This window comes from Somniosus microcephalus, chromosome 4 (assembly GCF_052327205.1).
Source record: "Somniosus microcephalus isolate GS21.2 chromosome 4, FLI_Smic_1.0, whole genome shotgun sequence".
NCBI classification, from domain to species: domain Eukaryota; kingdom Metazoa; phylum Chordata; class Chondrichthyes; order Squaliformes; family Somniosidae; genus Somniosus; species Somniosus microcephalus.
Genome location: NC_140990.1, coordinates 113,028,380 through 113,051,957, shown reverse-complemented (window position 1 = coordinate 113,051,957; position 23,578 = coordinate 113,028,380). Strand labels below are relative to the sequence as shown.

At 52.3% G+C, this 23,578-nt stretch overlaps 1 protein-coding gene across 1 annotated transcript in view; it reads left to right on the top strand.

The window, feature by feature from the left end:
* The first annotated feature begins 3,217 nt into the window (after positions 1-3,217).
* LOC147119676 (uncharacterized) overlaps positions 3,218-23,578 on the top strand; it is a 188,857-nt gene continuing 168,496 nt past the window's right edge. The window contains exon 1 of the mRNA XM_085984130.1: positions 3,218-3,298. Coding sequence (XP_085840256.1) covers positions 3,218-3,298 — 81 coding nt within the window. The remainder of the gene's footprint in view (positions 3,299-23,578) is intronic.

Here is a 23,578-nt window from a genome sequence, read left to right as displayed (position 1 = left end):
AACATCCCCTGGTACTTTCTACATGAGCCTTTGTATATAATTAATGGTGTCCCGTGGTACTGCAACATTAAGCTAAGTTTTTATACTGAACTTCTATGGACAGCGTTTGACTGGATTGACCGTATTTTAAACACCTGTGCCCCGTTCCTCCTGATGTTACTGCTCAATGCTCTAACCGTCAGACACATTCCACCGGCCAGCAGAGCCCGCAGGAGACTCCGGGCCCACAGCAATGGAGAGAATCAGAGTGACCCAGAGCTGGAGAGCCGGAGAAAGTCCATTGTTTTACTCTTCACCATCTCGGGCAGTTTTATCCTGTTATGGATGGCCTATGTTGTAAATTTCGTGTATGTGTGAATTACGAACGATTCTAAGATCTCGAGTTTCAATGATCCAAAGTTCATTCTCCAGGAAAGCAGAAACATGCTCCAGCTCCTGAGTTGCTGCACCAACACCTGTATTTATGGAGAGACCCATACTAAATTCAGAGAGGAGTTCATGAAAATGTTCAAATCTCCGGTGAACCTGGCCATTAAAATAGTTAAATAATGGAAACAGTCGAATGAGTTTCTGTCTTACCGCACGGTTAGGTTTCACAGTCCATCCTGAACTGTCCCTCACTGCACCCGCCGCCCTTGAACACACCAACAGACACAGTTTCACGGTCCATCCTGAACTATCCGACACTGCACCCCGCCACCCTGGAACACACCAACAGACACTGTTTCACAGTCCATCCTGAGCTGTCCCTCACTGCACCCCGCCACCCTGCAACACACCAACAGATGCTGTTTCAAAGTCCATCCTGAACTGTCCCTCACTGCACCCCGCCACCCTGGAACACACCAACAGACACTGTTTCACAGTCCATCCTGAACTGTTCCTCACTGCACCCCGCCACCCAGGAACACACCAACAGACACAGTTTCACGGTCCATCCTGAACTGTCCCTCACTGCACCCCGCCACCCTGGAACACACCAACAGACACTGTTTCACAGTGCATCCTGAACTGTCCCTCACTGCAATCCACCACCCTGGAACACACCAACAGACATTGTTTCACAGTCCATCCTAAGCTGTCCCTCACTGCACCCCGCCACCCTGCAACACACCAACAGACGCTGTTTCACAGTCCATCCTGAACTGTCCCTCACTGCACCCCGCCACCCTGGAACACACCAACAGACACTGTTTCACAGTCCATCCTGAACTGTCCTTCACTGCAACCCGCCACTCTGGAACACACCAACAGACACAGTTCACGGTCCATCCTGAACTGTCCCTCACTGCACCCCGCCACCCTGGAGCACACCAACAGACACAGTTTCACGGTCCATCCTGAGCTGTCCCTCACTGCACCCCGCCAACCAGGAACACACCAACAGACAGTTTCACGGTCCATCCTGAACTGTCCCTCACTGCACCCCGCCACCAACAGGCACTTCCCCAACACTGGGCGGCAGCGCAACTGGAGAAAACTCATTGAACATGTTCGTGATTGTTAAATATCTGCTCCGTATTAGAATATCTCAAATCCTCCAGAAAAGCTCATTCAGATTTCATCCAATTCCATCGAGGCCAGAATGTCTGTCGACTAAAATGTGGCAGGAGTTGTGATTTATTGTGTTATATTGACTGAAATTCCTCATCATCATGAAGGGCATCAGGTCTGTTGTTGATTTCCCTCCGTGGGTGTTTTACACACCCAATGGGAACACATATGGGGTTAATATTAAATTACGGCGATGGTATAAAATGGGCAATGTGGAATTAGCCACCCAAGATACACTACGCTCGATTTTGCTTTCCATTGAAGTCTATGAAGGGGAAATCAGGCGGGGGTTTACTGGGCAACCATTAGATATCACCCATTTTACACTATCGTACAAAGTTAAAGTCACTCCCATATGTTGTCCTCGGAGCCGCATTCCGTGCACTATAAGGTCGCTAGACAGTTTCCTCCAATTGACCTAAAATCCCCTTCCTCACTTCCCACCCCTTCCACCGGCCCTTGAAGACTGTACTTTACTCCATTCCTCACAGGGAGGCTCCTTCCATACACTTGACAAAGGAGCAAAGCTGTGTGGATAAGATCACAGAGATCAGCATGAGAGTAAATCTGCAGGCGGCTGGTGGGGAAATTGTGGTGGAGTGGATATTTTCTCATTTATGGTTGGGTCAGTGTTAAATATCATACAATTAATGGTGGAGATTGGGTGAGATGCTTAACTCTTTGCAATGAAACCTGCTGCAGTCAGACATCTCCTGGTAAAGTAGGCAGCTGGGTACTTCCTACCCGGCCAGTGTCTGCCATTACTGTCCCTGAACCTATCATTGGGAGCTATTGCGGATATTAACAGCTTTGCATTGTTACCTGGATCTTATCATCCTGACCTGTTGTGAATGTGCAGCCTCCACTCGTTGATGCTTTGTAAGCAGAGATTTCTCACCGCAGCCCTCTCTGTGATTAGAGGAACTAGAATTGCATCGGTCTGCTCCGAGGTTTCAGTTAGTAAAGAGAATACATTGAATTATTTTAATGTCCTCTTTAATGTGGAATGTGCAAAGTAACCACCATCACTCTCCCAGTTTCAAGGAAGTGCTTCTTGAGGCGATTATTAATTGAGAAGTGACGAGGTGTTGACTAAAACATCTGTAGAACTTCTGTGTCAGTGACGTAAACTTCCCATTTCAATTTACCAGTAAGGTCTCCAATAGCGGAGAGGCTGTTGATGGCTTGCAGTTGCTAGAGATTGTGAGATTCTGAAGATAATTTGACACTAATGTGGGCAAATTATTGGAAAACATTCTGAAGGACAGTATTGATTGTCATATAGAAGGGTAGGGATTAATCCAGGGCAGTCAGCATAGATTTGTTAAGGGAAGGTCGTGTCTGACTAACTTGATTGTATTTTTTAAGGAAGTAACAAGGAGGGTAGATGAGGGTATCGCGTTTGTTGTTGTCTACATGGATTTAGCAAGGCTTTTGTCCAGGTCCCATATGGCAGACTGGTCAGAAAAGTGAAGGCCCATGGAATCCAATGGAAAGTGCCAAGTTGGATCCAAAATGGCTCAGTGACAGGAAACAAAGGGTAATGGTCGACGTGTGTTTTTGTGACTGGAAGGCTGTATACAGTGGGGTTCCGCAAGGCTCAGAACGAGGTCGCTTGCTTTTTGGGGTGTATATCAATAATTTGAAATTCAATATAAGGGGCATGATTAATAAATTTGCAGATTATACAAAAAATGATAGTGAGGAGGAAATCTGCAGACTGCAGGAAGATATCAATGGACTGGTAAGATGGGTAGAATGTGTCAAATGGAATTCAATCCGGAGAAGTGTGAGATAATGCATTTAGGGAGAGCCAACAAGGAAAGGGAATACACAAGAAATGGTGGGACATTGAGAAGAGTAGAGGGACCTTGGAGTGCATGAGCAGGTAGGTAGATAAGGTGGTTATGAAGGCATACAGGATACTTTCCTTTATTAACTGAGACATAGAATATAAAATAGCAAAATACTGCGAATGCTGGATATCTGAAATAACAACAGAAAGTGCTGGAAACACTCAGCTGGTCAGGCAGCATCGAGGAGAGGAGAAACAGAGTCAATGTTTCAGGTGGAACACTTTGTCATAGAATATAAAAGACGGGAGGATATGCTTGTTAGGTCACAGCTAGAGTACTGCGTGCAGTTCTGGTCATCACATTACAGGAAAGACGTGATTGCGCTAGAGAGGGTACAGAGGGGATTTACGAGGACATTGCCGGGTCTGGAGAATGTTAGCTGTCAGGAAAGATTGGATAGGCTGGGATTGTTTTCTTCATAACAGAGGAGACTTGATTGAGGTGTATAAAATCATGAGGGCCCTAGATAGGAAGCACCTATTTCACCGAGCAGAGAGGTCAATAACCTGGGGCATCGATTTAAAGTAATTGGTCGGAGGTTTAGACGGGAGTTGAGGAGAACTTTTTTCACCCAGAGTGTGGTGGGGGTTTGGAACTCATTCCAGAAAGGGTGGTAGAGGCAGAAGCCCTCATCACATTTAAAAAGCACTTGGATATGCACTTGAAGTGCCGTAACCTACAGGGCTATGGACCAAGAGCTGGAAAGTGGGATTAGGCTGGATAGCTCTTTTTCGGGCAGCACACACACCATGGGTCGAATGGCCTCCTTCTGCGCCATAAATTTCTATGATTCTACAATTCTATGGAGAGAGACTCCCCTTTTCGTGGACTGTGGGTGAGCAGTTAATCCAGGAATGGAGGGAGGGGTAATCCTCGGCCTCTAACTCCTGGCAATCTGCTCATTGGCGGCCGAGCACCGCCCCCCACCCCCCGCCACTCGCTCGGGCTCGCTTGATTTTAGGAGCCGGTATACAAGCAACAAACAGGCCCATTACTAACTCCAGACATTAGATTTAAACGGCGGGCGCTCCCAGGTTGTCAGGTCACCAAAGCAGAAGCTGCGCTTTAACAGGATTCTAGGATATAGGCACATCTTGCATCACAAGCCTTGAAAGGGATCCCAGCCCAGCGTTAGAGAGACAATAACTCGAGTTAGAACAGTTCTTCATTCCCTCCCAAGCCACTCGACCAAAGGATAACATTTCATTCTAACCCAGCCGGTTATAATTCTCCAGAAACTTCCAGTCCAGAGACTGCGGCGGGCAGTGGGTTAGGTCCCAGTGAGAAGTTGAACACTCTCCGGGACTCGGTCTGTTCACGGCAGTAATTTGAACGCAGCCTGGTCTGGGGTAGTGAGCCCAGACTCCCGAACTCCTGGTTCAGAAAGATCACTCGATTGGCCCATGCGGATGGCCGGGTCGGACGGGCAGGTCACCGAGACAGAGGAGCGGCAAAGTTTCAAAAGCAAACTTTACATCGAAAACGTGTCTAACGCGGCAGTACCATGTTCGGTGTAAAAAGTGAAACATTACTCTCGGAGCCGAGACATTACACAAAGGTCGGTAGAAGTTAGGAATGCTCTTCCGCAAGTAGCAATTGATGCTCGCTCAATTGTTAAATTCAAGTCTTGGATTGATATATTTTCTAACCAAAGGTAATAACAGATATGGGGCAAAGGCCCATATCGAGATATGGAGTTAGGTCACAGACCATCCGTGATTTAATTGAATGGCGGAACTTGCTAAGTGGCCTCTTCCTGTTCCTATATCATCAGTTCTTGGCTGAGTTCAGGTTTTGTTGGGAAATCTAATTATGAAGGGGAACTTTAACTTTAGTTCCAGTCTTGAAAAGAATGAGTGTATATAATTCAAAGATGGCGGTAAGTGCTTTATAAGTATACTAGCTGGGGTGAGCCCGGCGTTGCTGAGGCTTTTTCGAGGGCATGTTGTTGTTGGAAGAGAGAGAGAGAGCGACTGGGGGGGTGGGGGGGCGGCAGAGAGAGGTTGGGGGGGGAAGAGAGAGAGACTGGGGGGGGAACAGAGAGAGACTGGGGGGGGAACAGAGAGAGACGGGGGGGGGAACAGAGAGAGACTGGGGGGGAACAAAGAAGCTCTCCCCACCCCCCCGCGATTTCCTGAGGCTCTCCCCCCCACGATTTCCCGAGGCTCTCCCCCCCCGCGATTTCCCGAGGCTCTCCCCCCCGCGATTTCCCGAGGCTCTCCCCCCCCGCGATTTCCCGAGGCTCTCCCCCCCCCCACGATTTCCCGAGGCTCTCCCCCCCCGCGATTTCCCGAGGCTCTCCGCCCCACGATTCCCGAGGCTCTCCCCCCCCCGCGATTTCCCGAGGCTCTCCCCCCCCCGCGATTTCCCGAGGCTCGCCCCCCCCGCGATCTCCCGAGGCTGTGTCCTGGCGTCACGGGGGCCGTGCGCATGCGTGCCGGCGTCAAGGCGGCTGCGCAACTGGCGGCCTCTTCATTTTTGTTAAACTCATGCGTGCTGGTGTCACGGGGTGGCGGGCCGTGCGCATGCGTGGTTTCAGGACCGCTGGCGTGCCCCGTTGCTAGGGTAACAGGGGCCGTGCGAATGCGTGCCGTCATCAAGGCGGCCGCGCAACTGGCAGCCTCTTTTTTTTATACTCATCTTTCGCCGAGTAAGAGGAGATTAAATAAATCGAGAGCAGCAAAAGAGGAGGAGGGAGTAGGAGTCGTTCGGTAGGCCCATGCAAGAAGGACGGTAGATGTGAATAGGAGGCAGGGCTCGGCTGCCGGTTAACTAAGTGGCCCCACCGGTCGGACGCAGGCCTGGTCTCGAACGAGGAGCCAACTGCCCCGCCCACCACGTGCGCATTTGCTAAACACAATTTTAAACACAAATAAATTGTTATTTAATTCCCTAACACATCATTAAAATATTTACCTTAGTTCCCTAACACAGAAAGTGTGGGGGAAAAAATCGTGAAAAATCAAGATGGCGGCCACTCACCTCGGTTCAGAAGGATAAGGCCCGCCCACACATGCACCGATTGGTCGACCGGTCAGGTCACCGAAGCGTAGGATTGGTCCATCGTCGAGTCACTCAACACTCAACTGTAGGACAGCATGCGCCAGGAACCCGCCATACGATTGGTCGACCTCGACGTCACATGGTCGCTAATGAGATGCTAATGAGCGGAACGCTGAACGTTTTTCGGATACCGCGGGCGCGGTTTTTGTCCGGCCGAAACGTAAATACGCCTATGACCGGTCCGGAATCGCAAGCTTTCTTTTGAGGCGACGCACGCGTCGGTACGCTCTGTAACTTTCAAACGTATAGAAAACGGACAGACAGACAGACAGACAGAAATCAGGACAGACAGAAGAGCCACTTTATATATATAGATACTAGCTCGGGGTGCCCGGCGGTGCCGAGGCTTTTTTGAGGGCATATTGTTGTTGGAAGAGAAAGAGCGAGCGACTGGGGGGGGGGGAGAGAGAGAGCGACTGGGGGGGAGAGAGAGAGAGAGAGAGAGAGACTGGGGGGGAGGGAGAGAGAGACTGGGGGGGAGAGAGAGAGAAAGAGAGACTGGGGTGGAGAGAGAGAGAAAGAGAGACTGGGGGGGGGAGAGAGAGAGAGAGAGAGACAGAGAGCTTGCCATAAACAGAGGGACAACCATTAAATCTAAGAATAGATTACATAAAATTATATGAATGTATATTTATACACTCAGGGATATATCTGTTTATACACTGTATGGATAGATGTGCGTTTATGTGTTCAACCATAAATGTTTTTTCGATGCTTTGGCAACATAAGATGTACCTTGTCATGCCAATAAAGCGATTTGATTTTGAATTTGAAGAAAGAGAGAGGGAAGGAAAGAGAGAGAGAGAGAGGAAAGGAGAGAGGGAGAGAGAGAGGGGAAAGGAGACAGGGAATGAGAGAGAGGGAAGGAGAGAGACAGAGACAGAGAGAGAGAGAGAGAGAGACGGGGGGAGAGAGAGAGAGAGACAGACTGGGGGAGAGAGAGAGAGATGGGAGAAGGGAGAGAGAGACTGGAGAGAGAGAAAGACTGGGGAGAGAGAGAGGGGGGAAGGAGACAGAGAAAGAGAGAGAGGGAAGGAAAGAGAGAGCGAGAGAGAGAGAGAGAGAGAGACTGGGGAGAGAGCGAGGAAAGGAGACGGAGAGAGAGAGAGAGAGAGGGGGAAGGAGACAGAGAAAGAGAGAGGTAAGGAAGGAGAGAGAGAGAGAGAGAGAGACTGGGGGGGGAGAGAGAGAGAGACTGGGGGGGAGAGAGAGAGAGACTGGGGGGGAGAGAGAGAGAGAGAGAGAGAGAGACTGGGGGAGAGAGAGAGAGAGAGAGAGAGACTGGGGGGGAGAGAGAGAGAGACGGGGGGGAGAGAGAGAGAGAGAGACTGGGGGGGGAGAGAGAGAGGCAGAGACTGGGGGAGATAGAGAGAGAGAGACTGGGGGAGAGAGAGAGAGAGAAGAGACTGGGGGAGAGAGAGAGAGACAGAGACAGAGAGAGAGAGAGAGAGAGAGAGACTGGGGGGAGAGAGAGAGAGAGAGAGAGAGACTGGGGGGGAGAGAGAGAGAGAGACTGGGGGGGGGGGAGAGAGAGAGAGACTGGGGGGGGAGAGAGAGAGAGACTGGGGGGGGGGGAGAGAGACCTATTGCTCACCTCTTGGCTGCAGCACAGTAAACTATATGATTACAGACTTAGACCCATCCTCTTTCAGAGCATTCACAGTCACACCACAAATAACACTGTCAGATCACAATCAAATTACTATGTATCTCAAAAAGACAGAAACAAACAAACATAGAAACACAACCCAGTAAACTGTACAACACCAAAAAAATCGTACAGATGGGCCAAAACGACACGGAAAAATTACCAGAAAACAATTAGCAATGCATCAACTCAAGCTCTCTTAGACACCTTTCTGGATAACATATACACTCACAATAAAGAAGGCATAAACCGGGCAGTTATTAACCTAAACAATATTTTTGATAATGTGGCAACAAGTGCAAACTTGAAAGCTCGCAAGAACAAACCCAAAACAAAAAACTATGAAAAATGGTTTGACCGAGATTGCCATAACATGAGGAAAAAACTTAGAAAAATATCAAACCAAAAACACAGACATCCAGAAAATGAGGAATTACGCCTTACTTATTTGTCAGACACTAACACAATACAGAAACACACTCAGATCCAAAAAATAGCAATATATTAAGAATACACTCAGCTCCATGGAGGAATCCATTGATTCCAATTGTTTCTGGGAAAACTTGAAAACACTACACAAAAAACAACACGACGATTTGGCCATTCAAAATGGGGGCACATGGGTAAACCACTTTGAAAAATTATACCAGAAAAACACACTAAGGCCAGAGCAACACCAAATATGCAAAAAACTGGAAAAGCTAGAAATGGCCATAAAAGATAACCAAAACCCGCTAGACGCCATAATAACAGAAAAAGAACTTCTTGAAAAACTCAAGGACCTGTGACCAGGAAAAGCTTGCGGGACAGACGGCATACTAAGTGAGATGATTAAACACACAGACGAAAAAATGAAACTGGCTATCCTAAAACTCTTCAACTTGGTTCTGAGTGTCGGTTATTTCCCTGATATCTGGAACAAAGGACTCATAACGCCCATATACAAAAGTGGGGACAAAATCGACCCAAACAACTATCGAGGCATCTGTGTAAACAGTAACCTGGGGAAGGTATTCTGTAGCATCATAAACAAAAGACTTATAAACTTCCTTGAGGAGCACAATGTCTTGAGTAAAAGCCAAATTGGATTCCTGCCAAACTATAGAACATCCGATCATATCTTCACCCTACAGACCCTAATTGACAAACACGTTCACCATAACAAAAGCAAAATCTACGCATGCTTTGTAGATTTCCAGAAGGCTTTCGACTCCATCTGGCATGACGGTTTATTCCTGAAACTTATCGAAAGCGGGGTAGGAGGGAAAACATATGATGTAATTAAATCAATGTATACAAACAACAAATGTGCAGTTAAAATTGGAGACAAACAAACAAAATACTTCCCACAGGGGCGGGGGGTGACGCAGGGCTCGCCAATCACACCGACACTCTTTAATATTTACATAAATGGATTGGCAAAACTACTTGAACAATCTACAGCACCCGGCCTCACCCTATATGAATCCAAGGTTAAATTCCTCCTCTATGCAGACGACCTGGTTCTGCTGTCACCAACTAAAGGAGGTCTACAGCAGAACCTGGACCTGCTGGAGTCGTACTGCCAGACTTGGGCCCTGACAATTAATCCCCAAAAAACCAAAGTCCTTGTGTTCCAGCAAAGATCCAAACATCAGGGACCCAAAATAAATTTCACAGTAGGAACAACCAAAATTGAACAAACCACTAACTATACATACTTCGGCTTAAAAATCAGTTCTACGGGAAACTTCAAACTGGCTGTGAATGAACTGAAAGAGAAAGCAAGAAGGGCTTTCTATGCCATCAAAAAATCAATCCAAATAGAAATCCCAATTAGCATTTGGCTCAAAATTTTCAAATCAGTAATTGAACCAATTGCACTCTATGGCAGTGAGGTATGGGGACCGCTAACTCAACAAGAATTCGCAAAATGGGACAAACACCCAATTGAGATCCTACATGCAGAATTCTGTAAAAGTATCCTCCGGACTCAAAGGAAAACAGTAAACAATGCATGCAGGGCGGAACTAGGCCAATATCCATTAATAATCACTATCCAAAAAAGAGCCACCAAATTTTGGAATCACCTACAAATGAGCAACCCCCAATGCTATCACTGACGCCCTGAAATGCCAAGAGCTGACCATAAAGAAGAGTACCCTCAGTCAACTAGTCCTGGGACTCAGTGAGGTAACTACTAACAATACTAACAATAACCAGCCCCAGGACAGTGACAAGGCAACACAAAGTATTCGACCCAACACAATCGTCGCTAAGCAAAAGGGAAAATATCTGACATATTGGGCAGAAATAACAAAAACCCAAAGCAAACTCAATTGCTACTTGGCCCTAAACAGACAATACAACATAGCTGATTACCTGACCATGGTAAAGGATAACAAACTGAGAAGAACCTTGACAAGGTACAGACTTAGCGAACATAGCCTAGCGATCGAAAAAGGCAGACACAGGCAGACCAGGCTGCCAAGAGAAGACAGGATATGCTCTCACTGCAGTCAGGGAGTAGTGGAGACAGAGATGCACTTCCTCACAGCCTGTGGAAAATATCAGGGCATCAGGGAGAATTTCTACCAAAAATTCTCACAAATATGCCCTGAATTCAGAAATCTGAATGACAACCACAATCTCCCATTCCTACTCGGAGAGGAGAGAAGCTCTGTAACACTGGCGGCACACTATGTTACAGCTTGCCATGAACAGAGGGACAACCAGTAAACTAAGAAAAGAATATATATAAACAATGCGAATGTATATTTATACACTCAGGGATATACCTGTTTATACACTGTATGAATAGAACTGCGTTTATGTGCTCAACCATAAATGTATTTTGATGCTTTGGCAACATAAGATGTAACTTATCATGCCAATAAAGCGATTTGAATTGTGAATTGTGACTGGGGGGAGAGAGAGAGAGAGAGAGAGACTGGGGGGGAGAGAGAGAGAGAGAGACTGGGGGGAGAGAGAGAGAGAGACTGGGGGGAGAGAGAGAGAGACTGGGGGGGAGAGAGAGAGACTGGTGGGGAAAGAGAGAGCGAGAGAGAGAGAGAGACTGGGGGGAGAGAGAGAGAGAGAGCCACGCTGAAGATGGGCTGCCGAATTTAGCCATCTAAGTGGGGAAAAAATGTTTTAAAGTTCTAAAAGTTAAATTTAACTTTAGTCTAAGTTAGCTAAGTTTAGTGTAGTTTTAAGTTTAAGTTTAGTTTAGTTTAAGCATCTAAGAAAACCGAGGAAAAAAAGAGCGCCAAAAGAGCGTCAAAGAGGAAAAAAAAAAAAAAACCGAAAAAAGATAAGATAGCGAGAAAGAGAAAAATAAATCCGGGAAAAAACCTGGACAACGAGGCAGCAAAGCTGAGCCCGAGCAGCAGCAGGAACACGGAGCCTGAAGCACCACAGCAGAGCCCGAGCAGCAACCGGAGCACGGAGCCTGAAGCCGGAGAAAGGCCCGAGGAACCAGGCCGAGCGAGGCACCGGAGAGAAGGAGAGTGAGCAGCAACAGGAGTAGACCCAGACCGGGAGGAGCGGCCCGAGCCAGTCAAAGAGGTGAGTGGAGAGGTAGGGGTGCCAGATCGGGTCAGGACTGTCGGGCCCGGAGAGCGAGCAAGCCCGGGGCCTGAAGCCCGAGAAACTCCGGGGTCAGAGAAACTCGGACAAACACCGGGCCGGGCCGGGACTGCACAGCCGAGCCGAGGGGCTGGGACCAGGGCAGAAGCCCGGAGAGAGAGCAAGCCCGGGGCCTGAAACCGAGAAACTCCGGGGTCGGAGAAACTCGGACAAACACCGGGCCGGGACTGCACAGCCGAGCCAAGGGGCTGGGACCAGGGCAGAAGCCCGGAGAGAGAGCAAGCCCGGGGCCTGAAACCTGAGAAACTCCGGGGTCGGAGAAACTTGGACAAACACCGGGCCGGGACTGCACAGCCGAGCCGAGGGGCTGGGACCAGGGCAGAAGCCCGGAGAGCAAGCAAGCCCGGGGCTTGAAACCCGAGAAACTCCGGGGTCGGAGAAACTTGGACAAACACCGGGCCGGGCCGGGACTGCACAGCCGAGCGGAGGGGCTGGGACCAGGGCAGAAGCCCGGAGAGAGAGCAAGCCCAGGGCCTGAAACCGAGAAACTCCGGGGTCGGAGAAACTCGGACAAACACCGGGCCGGGACTGCACAGCCGAGCCAAGGGGCTGGGACCAGGGCAGAAGCCCGGAGAGCGAGCAAGCCTGGGGCCGGAAACCCGCGAAACTCCGGGGTCGGAGAAACTCGGACAAACACCGGGCCGGGACTGCACAGCCGAGCCGAGGGGCTGGGACCAGGGCAGAAACAGCCTGAGACCGACGCGAGGAGAGGGAGGAAAACTACGGGTCCAGAGGAAAAAAGCTTTACCTAAATCTACCTAAATTTAATTGTATTTAAGTTTAGTTCGAAAAAAAAAAAACCTAGAAAAAGAACAACAAACCCGCGAGAAAAAAGGAATAGAAACCCGAGAGAAACGGTAAACAAGCCGAACCAGGAGCCTGTGAGAGAGAGAGAGAGAGAAACTTTTAAGAGCAGCTATATCAAAGATGAACCCCTGAAAAACTCTCAATTTTGGACCTAAAAGTGGGATAAGGTGGAACACGACACAAAAAAGAGAAAAAAAAGTTATCTATCTGAGACAAAAACAAACGACTACAATGAGCAGGGAAATGAAATATCCTGAGCAATGCACAAAAAATAAAGCAAAGGAAAAACACAAGGACATAACACTAAAAAGTAACCCAGAGGTCCTCTACGTTGACTATACCACACACAAAGGGATTAAGACGAAGAACAACCTCATAATCTACACCGACTCCGTTCCCTCATGGAAGGAGACTTTACAAAAATACTACGCATACGTCTCCAGCGAAGGTTTTGGCAGTGGAGGCAGACTGAAACTATGTAAAGATGGAAATCTAGATAAAGATGACCCCCTGCTAACCATAAGCTACTACAACAAAAAAGGAAAGATCATGATACAGGGGAATGTAGAAAATCTGGACTCCTTCGAAAAGGAATTCCCCCAGTTGAAAACTAAGGCAGACACAAATAGGACCAATGGACAGGAGGCAAAAGAGAGTCGAACAGAGGATGATGAGAGCCAAGCGGAGGAAGAAGAAGAGAGTGCAGCAGAGACACACACCTCCCTGACCATCTCCACCCCTCCCACACCTCTCAACGCAAACAAACTGCTGAAAGAGCGTCTGTCCAAACTAGAACTCGAATTCAACGAATACAGAGAAACACAGGCCAAGAACTTGACGGAGGATCTCAAACAGCTGAAAATGGAAAACGAGTCCACCATCCACAAGCTGAGAAACACCGTAGAGGAACAAAGAAATGAGATCAAAGAACTCCGTACCCAGTTAAACAAAACGATGGAGGCCGTAGAAAGGCTCAGCAGGCAACACAAACCTCTTAAGGTCCAAAAACCTGATGACACAAAAACAACACACACAAGGACACAGAACCCGTCGGATGCCACCCCACACGAGGACACACCGAAAGCCACAAACCCCGCTCCTGCCACACAGCCTATCCCAGAAACCCAGCCAACAACCAGCCCTCAGTCGAGTCCTGCCCAGACTACCGCTACCCAGTCCTCACACACAGGGACACAGAACCCGTCAGATGCCCCCCCACACGAGGACACACCGAAAGCCTCAAACCCGGCTCCTGCCACACAACCTATCCCAGAAACCCAGCCAACAACCAGCCATCAGTCGAGTCCTGCCCAGACTACTGCTACCCAGTCTGAAAAACCAGTCCCTCAGGCGGTCCTGCTGACCGACTCCAACGTAAAGTTTCTGGACCCCCAGAGGCTGTTCCCAGGTCATCAAGTCCTGAAAAAATGGTGCAGCAACACAGACCATGCAATGAAGATCCTGAACAAAGAATCCCTTGGAAGCCCCAAATGGCTTGTGATCCACACAGGCACAAACGACCTACGCACCCTACAGGAAGGCACTGCTAGGGCGGTGAGCAGGATGGCGGAAAATGCCAGCAGGGAATTCCCCGAGGCGCGGATCGTGATCTCCACACTACTGCCCAGAAAGGACACCTCAGCCTATATAATCCACAACATCAACAGGGAGATCGACACGAGATGTTCTGTCTTCCCCAACGTTTACCTGGCCCATCATCCAAACATCAACACAAGGGACCTCTATGACGAAATACATCTACTCAAACAGCGGATGTGGGTCTTCGCAAGAAACCTCATAAACACTGCCAAAAGACGCAGCCCTCCCACCCCCTCTACCATTGGGAGCCCTAACCCAAACAGGACCACCAATGTCCCCCACTCCCCTTTACAAAACCAACAACAGAACCGTGCTTTTATACCTGACCCAAGACCCCCCTCTAGACGACAGACTGTAGACCAAGAACTGAGAAAGATCATGACGATGATGAACAGCCTGATAGAAAGCCGGAGAGGAATGCACTAAATTGTTAATATTGTTATTTATCATTATCATTATTGTTATCTTATCATTATTGTTACTATTATTATATAGCTATATGTGCATGCCTCATGAAATTTATACTAAATCACCATTTAGCATTATATAAAATAGTGTTTCCACACTCATCTCACAAAAGAGGTCCATTTTATTTCGTTTTTTTTTAACTATATAAATGCGTTCTTTCCACATAAGCTGCTGGAATATCCAAAGTCTCCGGTCCTCAACTTTTGGGATGAAGAGTACAGACCCTGAATTCCTAAAAGCTATAAAAGACATTGATATAATTGTGTTAACAGAAACATGGTGCCAAAAGGACATGCCGACCCACTGTCCTCCAATGTACCATGAAATCATTGTGCCCTCAGTAAAGAACACTAAGACACGCAAGGGCAGAACCTCCGGGGGAATCCTGGTGTGGTATAAAGGAGAACTGAACAAACACATCTCACCGATAAAACAGGGAAAATCACACGTATGGCTAAAATTAGATAAAAATATAGGAATAGCAAAAAACGATGTTTACTTATGTGCGATCGACATACCTCCAATAGAATCGCCATATTTTGAAGAGGAGATATTTGACACCCTCCACATGGAAATCAGCCATTTCCAGGCCCAAGGAAAGGTGCTACTATGTGGGGACCTAAATGCAAGGACCGGATGTGAACCTGACTTCATAGACCCACAGGGCAACAACCATATGTTTGGCCAGACCCCTCTATGTCACACCAGCCATCGCAATTCGGAACAACCTCGATTGTGAAATAAATAAAAGCGGTAGGGAGGTAGTGCAACTCTGCCGAGCCTTAGGCCTGTACATAGTTAACGGTAGGTTCAGAGGGGACTCCTTAGGGAGACTCACATATTCCTCAACTCTTGGGTCTAGTGTGGTGGATTATACAATCACTGACCTGGACCCTGCGATATCAACGCATTCACTGTCAGGCAGCAATCCCCCCTCTCAGACCATAACCAAATAAATGTGTACCTTAAACTTTCTGCCCAAACTACGGACACAAAAAAGGAACCCAGTAAGCTACATAAAATAAACCAGACATACAGATGGGCCCCAGACAGTGGAGATAAATTCATCACAGCACTAAATTCACCTGATCTCACAAGTAAAATTTCAAAATTTAAAGAAAATCTATATGAGATCACCAGAGATGGTGCCAACCAAACAATCCAGACCTACGTATTAGATACAATGAGACCCTCAAAAGATATAAGCACACCATTAGAAACAAAACACAAAATTATACCCACAAAATACTCGAAGAAATTGAAAACTCCACGTATCCAAATCAATTCTGGGAAATGTGGAATAACCTGAGTACAACACAATTGCAAGCATTACCAATCCAAGATGGCGACATCTGGAGAACACACTTTGAAAACCTCTACAAAGACATCCCAATAAACGAAACAAACCCAAGTCAACATCATGTCACAGAAAAACTCCACACATTAGAAGCAACAATTAAAGACAACCAAAACCCTCGAGACTCCCCAATCACATGGAAAGAACTGGCCACAAAAACAAAATCTCTCCACCTAAAGAAAGCCTGTGGTCCAGACAACATCAAAAATGAAATGCTCAAGTTCAGCAATATGGAGATGCGGGGTGCGGTACTCAAGTTATTCAACATCATATTACGTTCAGGCTGTTTTCCCGATATCTGGTGCCAAGGTCTCATCTCTCCAATATATAAAAGTGGAAACAAATCAGACCCAAATAACTACCGTGGCATCTGTGTCAACAGTTGTCTAGGAAATTATTCTGCAGTATTCTAAATAGTAGATTACTGGATTTTAACAAACATAATATCCTGAGAAAAAATCAAATAGGCTTTCTCCCAAAACACCGCACCACCGACCATATCTATACCCTTCACACTCTCATTGAAAAACATATACACCAAACAAAAAATGGGAAAATATTCGCTTGTTTCATTGACTTCAAGAAAGCCTTTGACTCTATCTGGCAGGAAGGGCTCTATTATAAACTTCTTCAGTGCGGAATAGGGGGCAAAGTCGATGACCTTATTAAATCGATGTATCTGAAAAATAAATGCGGGTCAAATTGGAGACAAACGCACCGGTTTCTTCACCCAGAGAAGAGGCTTCCGGCAGGGCTGCAATTTGAGCCTGACCCTGTTCAACATATACATAAATGAATTAGCAGACATGCTGGAGCAAAGCGAGTCACCGGGTCTCTGTCTCCTGGATGGAGAAGTGAAATCCCTGTTCTATGCGGACGACCTGGTTCTGCTGTCTCCCACAGAACAGGGATTACAGCAACAACTAGACCTACTCGACAAATACTGCCAAAACTGGGCTCTAACAGTAAATCTAAAGAAAACCAACATCACGATTTTTCAAAAAAGGCCCAGGTGTCAGGAAAACAAATACCAGTTTACTCTCAATGATACCATCATAGGACACACTATGAGCTACACTTACCTTGGTCTAACCATTACAGCATCAGGGAGCTTCAGCATAGCAGTGAATGCACTAAAAGAAAAAGCCCGAAGAGCCCTATATGCAATAAAAAGAAAATTCTACAACATCCAAATCCCAATCAAAATCTGGCTCAAAATATTTGACAGCATAATCCTGCCCATTGCGCTGTACGGTAGTGAAGTATGGGGCCAGCTCAATCACCATAGCTACACTAAATGGGAAAAACACACAATAGAAGCCCTACACGCAGAATTTTGCCGAAGCATCCTTCGCACCCAAAGGAAAACACCAACAAATGCATGCAGAGCCGAACTAGGCAGATACCCACTGATAATAAACATCCACAAACGAGAACTAAACTTCCTAAATCACCTCAAATCTAGCTCCCAGACACCCTTCATTTTAAAGCCTTCCAGACCCAAGAGCTAAACCCAGAAAAGAGCCCCCTGAGTCAGCTGCTACTGAAACTAAGGACTCCTACTCAGCCGGACCCTAACCAGTCCCAGACCAACACAGTGAACCAAATCGTTAAACAATGCAAAGAAACCTACCTGGAACATTGGAACAAAATAATCAAAAGCCAAAGCAGATTAGAATGTTACCGGGCCCTAAAAAGAGAATATAAACTGGCAGACTATCTCTCGACCATCAGAGACACAAAACAGAGACAGACCCTCACCAGGTACAGACGAAGCGACCACCAACTGACAATTGAAAAAGGGAGATACAAGAAATCCTGGCAGCCCAGAGAGAATAGAATATGCGATCAATGTCTGACCGGCGAGGTTGAAACAGAAATGCATTTCCTCCTAAAATGCGAAAAATTCAACACATCAAGAAACATATTATTTAACAAGCTCAGCCAAACAACCCCAGATTTCAAGGATTTGGATGACCTGTCAAAATTAAGATTAGTCCTGGGAGAAGGAGACAGACCATACCTTGGTGCCAAATATGTAACAACATGTCACAACCTGAGGACTGTTTAAAATTAATATTGAATGTACCCAATGATGTAGAAAGACTGTTTCAATTAATATTGTTTAAAAGTAATATTGTATGTACCCAACAAGGGTCAAAATTGTTTGACACCTACAGAATGTTGGAAAACTGTACTTTTTTGTTGTGTAAGCATTTGCAATATGGTTCTCTGTAAACTTTCATGCCAACAAAGCATTTGAATTGAAAAAATTGAAATTGAATTGAGAGACACTGGGGGGGGGAGAGAGAGAGAGACTGGGGGGAGAGAGAGAGAGACTGGGGGGAGAGAGAGAGAGAGAGAGAAAGAGAGAGACTGGGGGGAGAGAGAGAGACAGAGAGCGAGAGAGAGAGACTGGGGGGAGAGAGAGAGACAGAGACTGGGAGAGAGAGAGAGACAGAGACTGGGAGGAGATAGAGAGAGAGAGAGAGAGACTGTGGGAGAGAGAGAGAGAGAGAAAGAGTGAGCCTGGGGGAGAGAGAGAGAGACAGAGAGAGAGAGTGAGACTGGGGGGAGAGAGAGAGAGAGACTGGGGGGAGAGAGAGACTGGGGGTAGAGAGACTGGGGGAGAGAGAGAGAGACTGGGGGGGAAAGAGAGAGAGAGAGAGAGAGAGAGACTGGGGGGAGAGAGAGAGAGACTGGGGGGGAAAGAGAGAGAGAGAGAGAGAGAGAGACTGGGGGAGAGAGAGAGAGAGAGACTGGGGGGGGAAGAGAGAGAGAGAGAGAGCGACTGGGGGGAAGAGAGAGAGAGAGACTGGGGGGGAAGTGAGAGAGAGAGAGACTGGGGGGGGAGAGAGAGAGCGCGACTGGGGGGGGAAGAGAGAGAGAGAGACTGGGGGGAGAGAGAGAGAGACTGGGGGGGAGAGAGAGAGAGAGAGACTGGGGGAGAGAGAGAGACTGGGGGGAGAGAGAGAGAGAGAGAGACTGGGGGGAGAGAGAGAGAGAGAGACTGGGGGGGAAGAGAGAGAGAGAGAGAGAGAGACTGGGGGGAGAGAGAGAGAGAGACTGGGGGGGAGAGAGAGAGAGAGAGCGACTGGGGGGAAGAGAGAGAGAGAGAGACTGGGGGGGAGAGAGAGAGCGACTGGGGGGGGAGAGAGAGAGAGAGAGACTGGGGGTAGAGAGAGAGAGAGAGAGAGAGACTGGGGGGGAGAGAGAGAGAGAGGGAGAGAGAGAGACTGGGGGGGAGAGAGAGAGAGACTGGGGGGAGAGAGAGAGAGAGAGAGAGAGAGACTGGGGGAGAGAGAGAGACTGGGGGGAGAGAGAGACTGGGGGGAGAGAGAGAGAGAGAGACTGGGGGGGAGAGAGAGAGAGAGACAGAGACTGGGGGGAGATAGAGATAGAGAGAGACTGGGGGGAGATAGAGAGAGAGAGAGAGAGACTGGGGGGAGAGAGACTGGGGGAGAGAGAGGGAGAGAATGGGGGGAGAGAGAGAGAGAGAGAGAGACAGAGAGAGAGAGAGAGCAACTTGGGGGGAGGGGGGGAGGGGAAGGGGGGAGGAGGGGAAGGGGGGGAGGGGAAGGGGGAGGGGAAGGAGGGGAAGGGGGGGAGGGGAAGGGGGGAGGGGAAGTGAGGGAGGGGAAGCGGGAGGGAAGGGGGGAAGGGGGGGAGGGGAAGGGGGGAGAGGGGGAGGGGAAGGGGGGAGGGGAAGGGGGGGAGGGGAAGGGGGGAGGGGAGGGGAAGGGGGAAGGGGGGGACGGGAAGGGGGGGAGGGGAAGGGCAGGAGGGGAAGGGGGGAGTGGAAGGGGGGAGTGGAAGGAGGGGAAGGGGGGAGGGGAAGGGGGGAGGTGAAGGGGGAGGGGAAGGGGGAACGGGGGGAGGGGAAGGGGGGGAGGGGGGAGGGGAAGGGGAGGAGGGGGGAGGGGAAGGGGGGAGGGGAAGGGAGGAGGGGGGAGGGGAAGGGGGAGGGGGGGAGGGGAATGGGGGGAGGGAGGGGAGGAGGGGAAGTGGGGGAGGGGAAGGGAGTGAGGGGGAGGGGAAGGGGGGGCGGGGAAGGGGGGGAAGGGGGAAGGGGGAAGGGGGAGGGGGACGGGGGGAGGGGGAAGGGGGAGGGGGAAGGGGGGAGGAAGGGTGAAGGGGGGAGGAAGGGGGAAGGGGGAGGAAGGGGGGTGGAAGGGCGGAGGAAGGGGGGAGGGGATGGGGAGGGGGGAGGGGGGGGAATGGGGGGAGTGGAAGGGCGGAGGGGGGAGGGGAAGGGGGAGGGGAAGGGGGGAGGGGAAGGGGGAGGGGAAGGGGGGAGGGGAAGGGGGGAGGGAAGGGGGAGGGGAGGGGGGGAGGGGCAGGGGGGAGGGGAATGGGGGAGGGGAAGGGGGGAGGGGAAGGGGGAGGGGGGAGGGGAAGGGGAGGAAGGTGGGAGGGGAGGGGGGAGGGGAGAGGGGAGGGGGGGAGGGGAGAGGGGAGGGGGGGAGGGGAAAGGGGAAGGGGGGAGGGGGGAGGGGAAGGGGGGAGGGAAGGGGGGAGGGGGAGGGGAAGGGGGGGGGGAGGGGGGAGGGGAAGGGGGGAGGGGAGGGGGGAAGGGGAAGGGGGGAGGGGAAGGGGGGAGGGGGAGGTTAAGGGGGGCAGGGAAGGGGGAGGGGAAGGGGAGGAAGGGTGGAGGGGAGAGGGGATGGGGGAGGGGAGAGGGGAAGGGGAGGGGGGAGGGGAAGGGGGGAGGGGAAGGGGTGAGGGGGAGGGGAAGGGGAGGAAGGGGGGAGGGGGGAGGGGAAGGGGGAGGGAAGGGGGAGGGGAATGGGGGAGGGGACGGGGGAGGGGGGAGGGGAAGGGGGAGGGGAAGGGGGGAGGGGGGAGGTGAAGGGGAGGAAGGGGAGAGGGGAAGGGGGAGGGGAAGGGGGAAGGGGGAGGGGAAGGGGGGAGGGGGAGGGGGAAGGGGGGGAGGGGGGGAGGGGAAGGGGGGAAGAGGGGGATGGGGAGGGGGGAGGGGGCAGGGGGGGAGGGGAAGGGGGAGGGGGGAAGGGGGGAGGGGGGAGGGGAAGGGGGAAGGGGGGAGTGGGAGGGGGGAGGGGAGGGGAAGGGGAGGAGGGGGGAGGGGAAGGGGGGGAGGGGGGAGGGGAAGGGGTGGAGGGGGGAGGGTAAGGGGGGGAGGGGGGAGGGGAAGGGGAAAGGGGGGAGGTTAAGGGGGGAGGGGAGGGTAAGGGGGGGATGGGAAGGAGGGGAAGGGGGGAGGGTGGAAGGAGGGGGAAGGGGGAGGGGAAGGGGGGGAGGGGGGAGGGGAAGGGGGGGAGGGTAAGGGGGGGAGGGGGGTGGGTAAGGGGGTGAGGGGGAGGGTAAGGGGGGAGGGTAAGGGGGGGAGGGGGTGGGTAAGGGGGTGAGGGGGGAGGGTAAGGGGGGAGGGGGGAGGGTAAGGGGCTGAGGGGGGAGGGGGAGGGTAAGGGGGGGAGGGGAGTGTAAGGGGGGAGGGGTGAGGGTAAGGGGGGCAGGTGGGAGGGAAAGGGGGGAGGGGGAGGGGAAGAGGGCAGGGGTGGAGGGGAAGGGGGAGGGGAAGGGGGGAGGGGGATGGGGAAGGGGGTGAGGGGGGAGGGTAAGGGGGGAGGGTAAGGGGCTGAGGGGGGAGGGGGAGGGGGGAGGGTAAGGGGGGGAGGGGGAGTGTAAGGGGGGAGGGGTGAGGGTAAGGGGGGGAGGTGGGAGGGAAAGGGGGGAGGGGGGAGGGGAAGAGGGCAGGGTGGAGGGGAAGGGGGAGGGGAAGGGGGGAGGGGGATGGGGAAGGGGGCGAGGGTATGGGGAAGGGGGCGAGGGGTATGGGGAAGGGGGGAGGGGGATGGGGAAGGGGGGAGGGGAAGGGGGGAGGGTGGGAGGGAATGGAGGGAGGGGGGAGGGGGAGGGGTGGAGGGGGGAGTGGAAGGGGGGAGGGGGGAGGGGGGAGGGGGAGGGGGAAGAGGTGGAGGGGGGAGGGGGGAGGGGAAGGGGGGAGGGGTAAGGGGGGAGGGGGGAGGGGGAAGGGGGGGAGGGGGGAGGGTGGGGGGAGGGGGAAGAGGTGGAGGGGGGAGGGGGGAGGGGGGAGGGGAAGGGGGAGGGAAAGGGGAGGAGGGGGTAGGGAAAGGGGGGAGGGTGGAGGGGAAGGGGGAGAGGGGGAGGGGAAGGGGGGAAGGGGGGAAGGGGGGATGGGAGGGGGAAGGGGGAGAGGGGAAGGGGGGAAGGGGGAGGGGAAGGGGGAAGGGGGGGCGGGGAAGGGGGGAGGGGGGAGGGGAGGGGGGAGTGGAAGTGGGGGGAGGGGGGAGGGGAAGGGGGGATGTGGGAGGGAAAGGGGGGAGGGGGGAGGGGAAGGGGGTAGAGGGGGGAGGGGAAGGGGGGAAGGGGGAGGGGAAGGGGGGATGGAGGGAGGGAAAGGGGGGGAGGGGGGAGCGGAAGGGGGAAGGGGAGGGGAAGGGGGCAGGGGGGAGGGGAAGAGGGGAGGGGGGAGGGAATGGGGAGAAGGGAGGGAGGGAAGTGAGGGGGTGAAGGGAGGGGAAGGGGGGGAGGGAGGGGGGGAAGGGATGGGGGGAAGGGAGGAGGGAGAAGGGAGGGGTGAAGGGACGGGGGAAGGGAGGGGTGTAGGGGGGGATGGGAGGGGGGGAAGGGAGGGGGGAAGGGAGGGGGAAAGGGAGGGGGGAATGGAGGGGGGAGGGGTGGAAGGCAGGGGTGGAAGGGAGGGGGGAAGGGAGGGGGGAAGGGAGGGGGGAAGGGAGGGGGGAATGGAGGGGGGGAAGGGAGGGGGTGAAGGGAGGGGGGGAAGGGAGGGGGAAGGGGAGGGGGGAAGGGGAGGGGGGGAAGGGGAGGGTGGAGGGAGGTGGGAAGGGGAGGGTGGAGGGAGGGGGGGAGGGGGGAAGGGAGGGGGGGAGGGGGGGAAGGGAGGGGGGAGGGGGGAAGGGAGGGGGAGGGGAGGCGGGGAAGGGAGGGGGAGGGGGGAAGGGAGGGGTGGAGGGGGGAAGAGGGGGAAGGGAGAGGGAGGGGAAGGGAGGCGGAGGGCGGGAAGGGAGGGGGGAGGGGGGGAAGGGAGGGGGGAAGGGAGGGGGAGTGGGGAAGGGAGGGGGGGAAGGGTGGGGGGAGGGGGCAAGGGAGGGGGGGAAGGGGGCAAGGAGGGGGTGAGGGGGGGAAGGGAGGGGGGAAGTGAGCGGGAGGGGGGAGGGGAGGGGGGAAGGGAGGGGGAGGGGGGGAAGGGAGGGGGGAGGGGGGGAAAGGGAGGGGGGAGGGGGGAAAGGGAGAGGGGAGGGGGGAAAGGGAGGGGGGAGGGAGAAGGGAGGTGGGAGGGGGAAGGGAGGGGGGAGGGGGGAAGGGGGGGAGGGGGAAGGGAGGGTGTGGAAAAGGGGGGATGGGTGGAAAAGGGGGAAGGGGGGAAGAAGGGGAAGGGGGCATAAGGGGAAGGGGGGAAGGGGAACGGGGGGAAGGGGAAGGGGAAGGGGGAAGGGGAAGGGGGGAAGGGAAAGGGGGGAAGGGAAAGGGGGGAAGGGAAAGGGGAGAAGGGAAAGGGGGAAGGGAAAGGGTCGGAAGGGGATGGGGGAAGGGGAAGGGGGGAAGGGGAAGGGGGGAAGCGGAAGGGCGGGAAGGGGAAGGGGGAGAAGAGGGGGA